General features: G+C 58.6%; 2 protein-coding genes across 7 annotated transcripts; both read right to left on the reverse strand.

Moving 5' to 3' along the window:
• Positions 1 to 638: 638 nt before the first annotated feature.
• On the reverse strand, positions 639 to 7001 carry FANCE (FA complementation group E; the record flags this gene model as incomplete). 6 transcript variants are annotated; one of them, XM_084220677.1, is made up of 10 exons in its annotated part: positions 6480 to 7001; positions 5584 to 6205; positions 5457 to 5501; positions 4903 to 5184; positions 4700 to 4823; positions 4132 to 4207; positions 3930 to 3996; positions 3710 to 3835; positions 3509 to 3603; positions 639 to 3371 (listed from the first exon to the last, which is right to left on the reverse strand). In XM_084220677.1, exons 1-10 carry the CDS (start codon positions 6701 to 6703, stop codon positions 3368 to 3370), a joined length of 1665 nt encoding a protein of 554 aa, XP_084076803.1. In that variant the 5' UTR covers positions 6704 to 7001. The 6 variants fall into 6 exon arrangements, with proteins under 6 accessions (XP_084076803.1, XP_084076804.1, XP_084076802.1 ...); XM_084220678.1 differs by lacking the exon at positions 639 to 3371 and having other exon boundaries at positions 3505 to 3603; positions 4903 to 5046; positions 5125 to 5184; XM_084220676.1 differs by lacking the exon at positions 639 to 3371 and having other exon boundaries at positions 3505 to 3603.
• A 729-nt stretch (positions 7002 to 7730) lies between these two features.
• Positions 7731 to 10165, reverse strand: LOC311162276 (uncharacterized protein). Its single transcript, XM_084220546.1, has 8 exons — positions 10094 to 10165; positions 9560 to 9679; positions 9175 to 9461; positions 8881 to 8972; positions 8548 to 8768; positions 8215 to 8325; positions 8002 to 8125; positions 7731 to 7923 (listed from the first exon to the last, which is right to left on the reverse strand). The coding sequence occupies exons 1-8, from the start codon at positions 10162 to 10164 to the stop codon at positions 7768 to 7770; spliced, it is 1182 nt and encodes a 393-aa protein (XP_084076672.1). The 5' UTR covers position 10165; the 3' UTR covers positions 7731 to 7767.
• Positions 10166 to 10806: the final 641 nt, after the last annotated feature.

The following is a 10806-nucleotide window of genomic DNA, read 5'->3' on the forward strand; positions in this document are numbered from 1 at the left end:
GGAAAAGCAGCGCGGTTCCCCTCACACAGACCTGTTCAGCGGGGAGGAAGGAGACCCTGCCGGGAGATGTGCAGCCCAGGGGGGTGGGGGGCAGCATGTGGCTGCAGCTCTGCTCTGTCCCCTGCCCTCCTTCCAGCGAGGCCCCTCTCAGCAGCAGCACCTCCCAGGGCACCTGAAGCTGAGCTGAACTCGGCTCAGATCACAGTGTGGTCATCTGGATTATTCACTTCTCGGAAGAAAGCTGCTCAGACTGACACTGACTGCTGTCACTGGTGCACAAGCGTGATTTACAGGTCTGTGCAGGGGCCCAAGCACAAAACAGCACCCAGCCCTCCCTCAAATCCACCTTTCTGTGGCCCTGGCTTCCCTAGCTGACAGGAACCTGGCAGCCACCAGGCTACTCAAGAGAGAACACAATTCTTGTTTTATGATTAAAAGTTTGTTAGCAAAAAAAAACCCCAAAACACCAAAGAGACAAGAAGGAAAATTGCTCTTCCTTTTTATTTAGTTTCAAATCCCAAGTGAAAAAAATAAATATTGCTGAGCCTCCCCCAGAGCAGTTCAACCTCCCATTTGGGTGTCACAGCCCCCAGGTTTGCAGGCAGAACTGCATCAGCACCTTGGGGATTACACAGGAGATTAGCAGGCTGCCACTGGACACGCAGCTACCTCCAGGGAGAAGTGGGGTGACCCCTGGAACTGCTGCAGGAGAGGAAACAGCAACAACCTGGAGCTCCTGTTTGGAGAGGGGCAGCCCCTTGGGGGATGGATTTTCAGGAAATTTATTTGAAATGTTTTTTTAATTTTTTTTTTAAATTATTTTCAGGTCATTTTCAGGAAAGCCACTGAGTTTCAGCCCTTTCCAACAAGGTGCTGGATGGCCCCTGCATGGCTCAGCTCTCTGATATTGAACACCCACAGACCCCACAGCCCTGCTCACCCCAAAGAGGTTCATGCTGCCTGAGCACAGCCCCACGAAGGCACCTGGGCAGTGGAGGAATCATCTTGTCATGAAACTGGTTCAAAAATCCCTGTGCAGGGTGTGGAAGCAGCAGAGTGGACAGACAACCCATGCAACTGCATAAGATGAATTTCCTTCAAAAAAACCCAAGAACTACGAGACCAAAAAAGGGAATTCCCCTCTGTAACGTGAAGTAAAACTCTACAAACAGAAGAGGAAGTAGATGAGGAACCACAAGTAAACTGGATGAAAATCACACACTGTCTGGTACCTCCAGCCTAGGAAAGGTCTCAGACAAAGCTTCAGACCAGTTCCTACAGCACCATCACTCTTAAATCAGGACAAGGACAGAGCCAGTCCTGGCACTCCTGCCACCCTTGGCCAAGGTTCTGCTGAACTATAAAATCTGACTGATGTTTTATGCTGCATGCACCTCTCTGCACTGCTCAGGACAGATTCTAAAGTTCTTGAAAGGGTCAAGAGGAGTCAAAAGTGAAGTTTTCTGTGCTGCCAGCCTCCAAATAAACAAGCAGTCAGCACGTGCAGTGTCCCCAGGGTGTGCTCCCAGTTCTCCTTATGTGATTGTTATCTGCATGAACACCTCAGAGGAACCCACTGCACATGGTAAGCTGCAGCCAGGAGCAAAACCAGGGCCAAGAAGGCTCTTGCCACAAGGCAGTGGCCATCTCCATGTCACCAACAGCCACAGGCAGGCAGAGCACTGGGGACAATGACACCCAGGTCACTTGGTAGAAGCTCTGCAGGGAAACTGCAAAGATCAGAGCCTGCTACCTAATAAAGCCAGAAGAGCAGGCTTAGACCTTGATGATCGTGGCACAATTTCTATTTATGTCATATTTTGGGCAGCCCTACAATAGCTTCACTTTACTCAGCCACTAACTCACTGGAATGCAAACACACCAACAATCTGGCTCCCTGGAGGTTTCCATCCTCCAGCTAATGCAGACTTTGAAGCCTCATCAGTCCAGTGTCACCTAAAATAGCTTAAGAGAGTCTTATGTAAAGAAACCTGGCTCTCAGCCTTAAGAGTGTCACCTAATGCTTCAGTTTCCTTCCTCTGGCTGGGATCTAAACATTATTAAGCAAACCTGGAGCAGTCACACCTGCATGTTTTAATTCTCCCTGTCCCTTTGTAGATGTTTATGGATTTTTAAATAGCTCCTGAAGTATGCAATGCTTCAAAAGCTCCATTGAAATCCCAGCTCTACCTGCCTGAGTCTCCACCCTGTCCCAACCTTTTCTTCCCAGTTCTCAGACCAGGAGGTGCCTAGATGAGGTTTCCAGTGGGTGTTTTCAAGAATACAGGATAGAACTTTGAGCAGCCATGCCACACAAGCACTCTTAGGGCCATGAGTAGTGTCACCATCACCAGAAATGTGTCACACGCAGCTGGGCCCGTGGAAAGAAAGGTGGATTTAAAGCAGAACACTCAAATTTCCCAGCTAAATTCAGCTGGAATTCAGTTAAATCCTGCTCTCCTGCACCCAGAGATCTGCAAATCCCAGCAGATCAGATACACAAAGCAGCAGCCCAGCCTGCAGCACTGCTTGGCTATTGGGGAGGAACGTGGACGTGCACGGAGCTCGTGCCTTGGAATGAGCTGAGGTCAATTCAAGACAGTGAACTAAATCCAGAACGATCAACTTCATACAGCCTCAAATCAGTGTCTGTCCTGGCTCAGGGATGGGTTTTGGGCAGTAAGAACTCAGGACCTGGAAGTTCTCCACGGGCAGTCCCCTGTCCCACAGCCCTGCCCCCAGCCCTGGGGGCCAGGTCACCTTGTGGAGTGTGGCAGGAGAACACACACAGAAACACCTGGAAACACCTGGATTGTTCATGGAAACACATGGATTGTTCATGGAAACACATGGATTGTTCATGGAAACACATGGATTGGTCATGGAAACACATGGATTGTTCATGGAAACACGTCACATGGATTGTTCATGGAAACACATGGATTGTTCATGGAAACACATGGATTGTTCATGGAAACACATGGATTGTTCATGGAAACACGTGGATTGTTCGTGGAAACACGTGGATTGTTCGTGGAAACACGTGGATTGTTCATGGAAACACATCACATGGATTGTTCATGGAAACACGTGGATTGTTCATGGAAACACGTGGATTGTTCATGGAAACACGTGGATTGTTCAACCAAGACCACTCTGAGCCCCAGGGAGTGAGGAGTGGCACTGCCCAGCAGAGCCCCCTCAGACCAGGTGTTGTCAGGAAGCCCTGGGCACTCTGTGGGGAGCAGACCCCTCTCACAGGGTCCCACCTGACCAGGGACAGCCCAGTGAGGGTGGCTGTGGCTGCTGCTGTGCACTGAGTGTCCTCCACACAAGGAAGCTGCCCCCTCACGATTCCTTTGGGTGGTCACCTGAGGAAAGACAAAAATCAGGAAGAGGAAAGCCACTGCCATACCCTCCCCCTGCAGGGGTGCCACCTTCTGCTTCCCCACCCTGGGGCAGCCCAGGGGGCAGGGCCTGCCATGACAGGGACCCCTGTGCCCCTCACCTGGCCCCTTCCAGCACAGCCTGCAGCGATTTCTTCAGCGCCGCCGTGCTCCGGTCCAGGACAGCAGCCAGGCTGCTCCTGTGGGCTGGGCTGACCTGAGACAGAGGCAGCACCAGCTCAGGGCCCTGCCCTGCCAGGAGCTCACCTGAGAGCTCTGGGCTGGGCCCCAGGAGCTGCAGGAGCAGCCCTGGCTGGGCTCACCTGGCTCTGATACACCGTGAGCACGGCCGTCACCAGCCTGGCGAAGTTGAGCGACGTGGCAAAGGCTGGAGCCTGCTGGCACAGGGTCAGGACCAGCAGATCCAAGAGCTCAGGGGGCAGCACCTCCTGGAAAGGCCCAGGAGCAGGCAGGAGAGTGGGTCCTTGCTCCAGCACTGCTGGAGTCACCAAGGACACCCGTGGGACAAGGTGGGCTCCTCACCTGCCGCCCCAGCACGGCCTGCAGTACTGGCAGCAGCTTCTCCGACAAAGGCGCCTCCAGGACTTGGCTGGAAGGACAGTGAAGAGGAAAGGGGCTGCTCCCTGGCCTTGCTGGTGCCCCCAGATGGCTGGAGCCAGCTGGAGCCATCCGGGCAGGCTGGACAGGGAGCCAAAGCAGAGCTGTCAGCCCTGCAGCCCCTCACCTCAGCACCAGCTGCACAGAGTGGGGCTCCAGGCACTCCTCCACGAGCTCACACATCAGCTTGGTCTGCTCAGCACCTGCAGGAGAAAGCAGCAGGAGAGAGCCTCCAGAGGCTGCCAAATCCATGGGGATGTGCCTGGCCCTTCCTGGCACCTCTTCACAGGAGTATGTGCCAGTGAGGACAGGCAGAAACCCTGCAGTGCCCCCTTCTAGTGCTCAGGATAATCCTGCTTCCTTAGCCCAGCTGCAGCAAGGGTCTGCACCGGTCTCTGGGAAAAGGGGACACTGTGGCAGGGGCTCACCCTCTCCTCACAGCAGCACAGCCACCCTGGGGCAGCTCTGGCCGGAGCATTAGGAGCTGCCAGGAGCTCTCCAATCACGGAGGGTTGGAAAAAATAAGCCAGAAGTCAGCCTAGCCAGCCCTCCCACTCCATCTGTAAATCCATCTCCCATCCCAACCCCCAAGAGTTCACCTGCCCGGAAAAAAACCAGCCCCAGGCCTCCATGGTTCCTAACATGAGACAAATGCCACCCAGGAAACAGCCCCAGCTCCCAGCAGCCCAGCACACCTTCCCCTGGCCCCTGCAGCACTGCAGCCACCAGCACACGGCAGAAGGGATGGGAATACTTGGAGCAAAACGAAGTCAGGGCAGCCATGAGGTGTCGGGAAGGCGGCTGGGTGAGGGCCAGGACCTGGGGAAACAAAAGGCAGGAGGTGGGGACAGTGGAGAGGGGAAAGGGGAGCAGGAAACTCCAGTGGCCTGGCACGTACCCGCCTGAGGAAGAGCTGCTCTGCCAGGATGGCTGCGCTGGTGTGGCTGAGGGCAGGGCTCAGAGCCAGCAGCCAGCTGCAGAAACGCACCAGGGAGGGCTCCGGGCACGTGGAGAGCTGCAGGAAGGAGCACAGCCCCTCGAGCTGGGGTGGCACAGGGCATGGGGCATTAGGGACAGCAGCAGGACCCTGAGCAGCTGCAGCAGGGGTGCTGGGGCTCACCTGGCTGGGCGTGCAGGTGTTCAGGATGCTCAGCTTGGGGGGGGTGTGCAGCTCGGAGTGCTGGAGAGAAACACTGCGCTGAGTAAAGCACCAAATAAACCAAAATACAAAATACAGCTCCAGGGCTTCTCCCTTCCCCCCAGCATTGAGCCCACAGGCAGCCCCTCACACCTGCAAGGTGCAGGCAGGTGCTGGTATCCCAAGCCCAGAGGAGGTGCCAACAGGGCTTTTTATCCCCTCCAGTTGGCTCTGTGAAATCCAGCTCCTTTTCCACCCCTCCTGAGCCTGCTTAGAGCATCAGCTCCAGGACAGAGACAGAAGCAACCACTTACACTGGACTCCTGCAGCAGCAGCATTTTCAGCCCCTGTCCGTGCATCTGAGGGAAATGAGATGAAGGAATGGGAATCAGGCTGTAAAGGCTCACTGGCTGGGAGGGGACAGCAAACCCTCCCCAGTACCTGGACAAAGGACTGGACCTCTGCTGCCAGCTCTGCCTGGGACATCTTCCTGAGCTCCCTAGCTGCATTCTGCTGGGAGCTGTCCTGAGCAGCCTTATCTGTGCTCTGAGCAGATGCGTCCCCTGAAGGCTCCTCAGGCACCTCCTCTTCCACCTCTGCCACATCTCCACATTCCTGGGGCCCCAGGGGCTCAAATGCCACCTCCTCCAGCAACAGCCTCTTCCCCTCTCTCTCACTGTCCAACTCCAGGCTCTCCTCTGACACTTTCTTACGCTTCCCACCTTGAGGCACAGAGTCGGGGGCACCAGGCTGCTTGCTGAAGCACCAGTTCAATTTTCTTTGTCCCTCTGGTTTCTTCTGGGCAATTTTCTGGCACAGGCTGCTAAGCTGCTGCTGGCACACAGCAGAGAGGGCACTGGGACGTGGGGAGCCCTCCTCTGCCTTTGGTCCCTGCTGGAGCAGATCCCCCAGTGCCTGCACCCAGGGATCCACACAGGAATCTTGCTCCAAGGCCTGGAGCAGCTGGTGAAGGCAGTCCTGTGGCACTGCATCCTGCACCACAAGGAGCAGGGAGAAGAGGTTTCTCTGGCACAAAACGGGCAGCAGCAGCAGCCGTGGCTTGCTGGAAAAGGAGAGGTGAGTGGTCAGAGCAAATCCCCCTGTCCTGAACCCAACCTGCCCCGTGGGGCAGAGTCCCACAGCACCAGGGAGCAAGGGGAGGCACCTGATGCCTTCACCAGCTTTTGCAGACACCAGCTGGGACACCAGTGGGTCGCTGCTACGATCCAAGCTTCATGTATGGGCCAGTGCACCAGGGGAACTGGACCTCCCAAACTGTGCACCTGACACCCAAAACTCCCGCAAAACGCCGAATTTTAGAAACGTATCCAACTCACACAGCCAGGGCGTCCTTCGGCCCCTCCAGCGAGGGCTCCTCGGCGCACAGGGCTGCGGTGAGAGCCGGCCAGGGGAACGCCCGTCCCGGTCCCGCCTGGGGCTGGCCCCGCTGCAGCGCCCGCAGCGCGGCCATGGCCCCGGCGGGGCCGGAGCACAGGGCGTGCAGCAGGAGGCGGCACGGCCGGGGACACAGCTGCAGCCAGGGCCGGCACCGGGGCTCCATCGCTGCGGCGGGGGCTGCGCAGCCGCCTGCGGGACACGGGGAGACCGGACACGGTGACACACGCGGGACACAGCCGGACACGGGGGACAGCCGGACACGGTGACACACGCGCGAGACAGCCGGACAAGGGACACAGCCGGACAAGGGACACACACACGGGGAACAGCCGGACACGGATGACACACAAAGGGAAGAGGCGCACACGGGTCACATCCGGACGTGGTCACACTGGCGAGAACCGGACACGGGGCACACTCGGGAGGCACCGGACGATCACGACCTGCCTGGCCGTGCTCGGCGCCGGTCCCGGCTTCCTTTCCCAGCGAGGGTGCGGGAGCGCCGGGAGTCCCTCCGCGCCCTCCATCACTCCTTGGCCGGCAGCCCCGCACCCCGAGCCCAACGCCGATCCCTCCCGGGGGGGCTCCCCCAGCCCCAAGCCCTGCCCCGGTCCCTACCGTGCCCCAGGCACCGCCGCCCGCCCCCGGGGCGGTGCGGGCACACTCGGGGCTGTCCCCGCGCACTCAACCGCGGCCGTCCCCGCGTCCCCGCCCGCTGTCCCGGGCCCCAGGGCGCCGCTTCCGGCCCCGCCCCCGGGAAGCGCAAACGGACCGCGCGCGAACGGGCTCATTATGCAAATATCCTTTAATTCCAGCCCAAACGCCGCCTTTCCCCCCCTCCCCCGAGGGTGGATACCCCAGCCCACAGATCATAGGCACCCGGAAGCGTAGCGTTACACAACCCGTTTTATTTCGTTATTCCCAGATTTGGCTAAAAGGAGTTTAAAACAGTGCCCCCCTGCTGTCCGGTTCCCCCCGTGGATGTCAGACCCCACTGCTGCCTGCCAGCACCCAGCCCACCCCACCCGTGGGTCTCCCACGGGCGCAGAGTGGGCACCTCGGCAAGAGCAGGGGGGCTGTGCCCTGAGTCTCCCCCGGTGCACCCAAAAATGCCAGACAGACTGCTTCCCCATCCCACCCCATCCCTGCAACACCCCCGCGGCTGGAGCCACCCCGAAACATTGGCGGGAGTCAAACAGCACCCAGGCCCAGCGTGGCCGCCACGGCTCAGTCGGAATCGCTGAAGTCAAAGAGAAGCATCTCGCGGCTATAACTCGAGCGGGGAAATTCTGTCTCCAGCATGGCCAGGGTAAGAGCCCACTCGACCATGCAGAGCTCCTCATTCTCCTCGTCAGAGCTCTCCGAGGAAGAAGGGATGAACACCTGCAGGAGAGGAGGGAGGATGAGCCACACTGCCGGTGCCCAGCCCAGCCCAGCCCCGGGATGTGCCACCCCACTTACAGCAGGCATCCTCTGCTGCCGCTGTCTGTGCCGCCGCAGCCAGCTGGCAGGCAGCTGGTGCAGGTAGATGCACTCTGATCTGAAAGGGCAGTGGCCACGGAGGAAGAATTTACACCTGATTTTCCTGTGGGATGCCAAGCATAGCTGTGAGTGTGCTCCCAGAGCAGCACAGAGCCCACAGCCCTGCCACCCACAGCAGTGCCACGCACTCACCCTGTCCGTGCCTTGAAGGCTCTGATGAGCTTCTCCTTCTCAGCCACATCTGAGACCCAGTATTTGTGGGGGATGTAGTAGCTGGAGGGGATCCGGCACTCCGGGCAGGCCCTGGATGAGGGTGATGGGTGCAGTTGGGTGTCCCAAGAAGGGAGCAGGGAGCATGGGCTCAGCACCCACCCTGGCCTCACCCAGTACCCCCATACCCATCACCACTCCGAAGCGCCCGTTCCCAAAGCAAATCCCAAAGCCACATCACCAGACCAAAGGAAGAATTTCAGGGCACAGAAGGGGGAACAGTGACCACCCTGCCACGTGCCCACGGCCGCTCACTTTATGACAGCGCTCTGGAAGGCCCGGCTGCGCCGCCACTTGCGGATGCAGCCCAGGCAGTACGCGTGGCTGCAGTTCGGGAGGATCCCGAAGAGCCGCTCCTCGGGCAGCGCCTTCTCGTACACCCTGTCCATGCAGATGCCACACACCACAGCCTCACTCCGGGCTCTCAGCACTGCAGTGGTGACCAGGGCTGCCTCAGCACCTGGCTCTGCAGGGACCTGCAAGCAGAGCAGCACAGTGTGGCAAAGCCCTGGGTCTGTAACTGCCCTGGCCTCAGGGAGCAGCACAGGGTGGCAGGGAGTACCCAGCTACAGGAGACCCCAAACCCACCTTTGCAGGGTCAGTCCATGTCGCCGTGTCCAAAACTGCCTTTTTGGGGTCAGAGGAGTCTGGATCCAGTGCTGGCCCTTGTGGCTGGAAGCCTGCAGGAGGAGAGTTCTTAGAGGGGAAAAGCTCAGCGAGCTGGGTGAGCGGCTCAGAGCGTGCAGCTTCAGCAGTGACAGTCCTCACACTGCAGAGCTCTCCACAGCCCAGCCTTGGTCATAGGAAGAAACATGCACAGGCTACTTCACCATAACCACCCCAGTGTCACCCCACTGCTCCCCTGGGCAGTCTAGCACCTACCTGAAGCACCCCGAGCTTTTGTGGGGACAAATTCTCCACTGATGGCCCCATGGGGGATGTTAACAGGTGCTGGGATGTTCTTCTTGTCTTTCTCTTCCACTTCTACCTCCACTTTGGGGAACTTGAAGGCCACACACGTCACGCCGTGGGCTGTGGTGCACTGGGGTCCCTCCTGGTCCTGGTCCCTGGCTGTGGGCTCAGTGCCAGGCTCCTGGCCCCAGTGGCAGTGATGCATCAGACCATATTGGGTCCCTACTGGTGCTGACTCCTCCTGGATGTGCTGGTAGCTGGAGGAGCACAGGGACACAGACACAGGGTCCCATCAGTTCAGCATGACTCCTCCAGGCTCCCAGCCCATCCTCATGGCATCGCAGCCCTTCCTTACCTGCACTGCTCTCCATAACGGCAAAACCCACGCTGGAAGTACCTGCAGACCCGGGCTGATTCTCTGTCGTGTGAGAAGTGGCAGCTCTGGCTCCACCGACAGCATCCACGGGCAAAATTCCTGTTAGCCAGGGGAGCAGTGTGGATGGGGTCAGGCCCTGCTCCAGCCCTGCCCTAGCATCCCCCCGGTACCAGCTTTGTTTGGGTGGGGACATATTTTGGAAGCCCCCCTGGCTGGTGTCTGGGAGCCCTGCCAAGGGCAGAGCCAGGGGATCCTCGCAGCCCCATCCAGCCGAATCTCCTGCTAATTGCCGAGCAAAGGAAGCACAGGGACTGGGGGCTGGGGAAGGGGGAAGGGCAGGAACCCTTGGCTTGTGCCTGGCTGGAGTGCTGCCACCCACCCCCAGCTCCGGAGGGGATGGGGAATTGGGAGCATGGATCAAGGCCACCCCAACCAACCCCCTACCCCCACAGTGAGGGGCCCCATCTCCAGCCTTCTCCCCCATCCTCAGGCACCCCATCCTCAAGCCTTTACCTGCACAAGGGTCTCAGAGAGCTTGCCTCGGCCCTTAACGGCCCAGATGCCATCATCGAGCCTACCTCCATCTCTTCCCGAGCAGAGAAAAGGGCTGGGCCACCTCCCAGGGCTATTTATGGCCTCAGTGAGTCCCGGTCCTGCTGGGACCATTCTCCACCAGTAGCCGGGGGCACTTCTGTGGGGCGGAGGACATGCCCGGGCTTGTTGATAGCAGCAGGGCTATCAGTGCTGCCGAGCAGTGTTTACACTCAGTCAAGGACTATGCAGCGAGGAGCCTGCAGGGGAGCACCCCTCCAGCGGTGTAAATTCTGTGTATTCTAATTCTTTTGTCATTACTATTCCCCCTTCCTTTTCTCTTCCTTGTCTTTAACTCAGCCTGTGGCTTTCTCAGTTCTCTCCCCCATGGCACTGGGAAGGGCTGGATAATGTAATGCTGCCTGGTGGGGTAACCACACAGGGTCTCCAGCCAGGTCCCTGGGACCCCTGCCCAGCAGCACCAGAGCTCCAAGTGCCCCCAGCTGCATGGCAGAGGCAGGGAGCAGTGGAACAGCTTCCCCCAGAGCACTCAAGCAGGGCTCAGGGGAGCCTGGGGGATCTCCAGCTCCTCCTTGCTAATTTTCAGGTGTTTCACCACAGCCAAGGACAGCACCAGGCGCCAGCACGACTGCCCTGGAGCTCATTGTTCCCCTCCTCGCTGTGTTTTCAGCTCA

This window comes from Fringilla coelebs (assembly GCF_963513975.1).
Source record: "Fringilla coelebs genome assembly, chromosome: 23".
Lineage (NCBI taxonomy): Eukaryota > Metazoa > Chordata > Aves > Passeriformes > Fringillidae > Fringilla > Fringilla coelebs.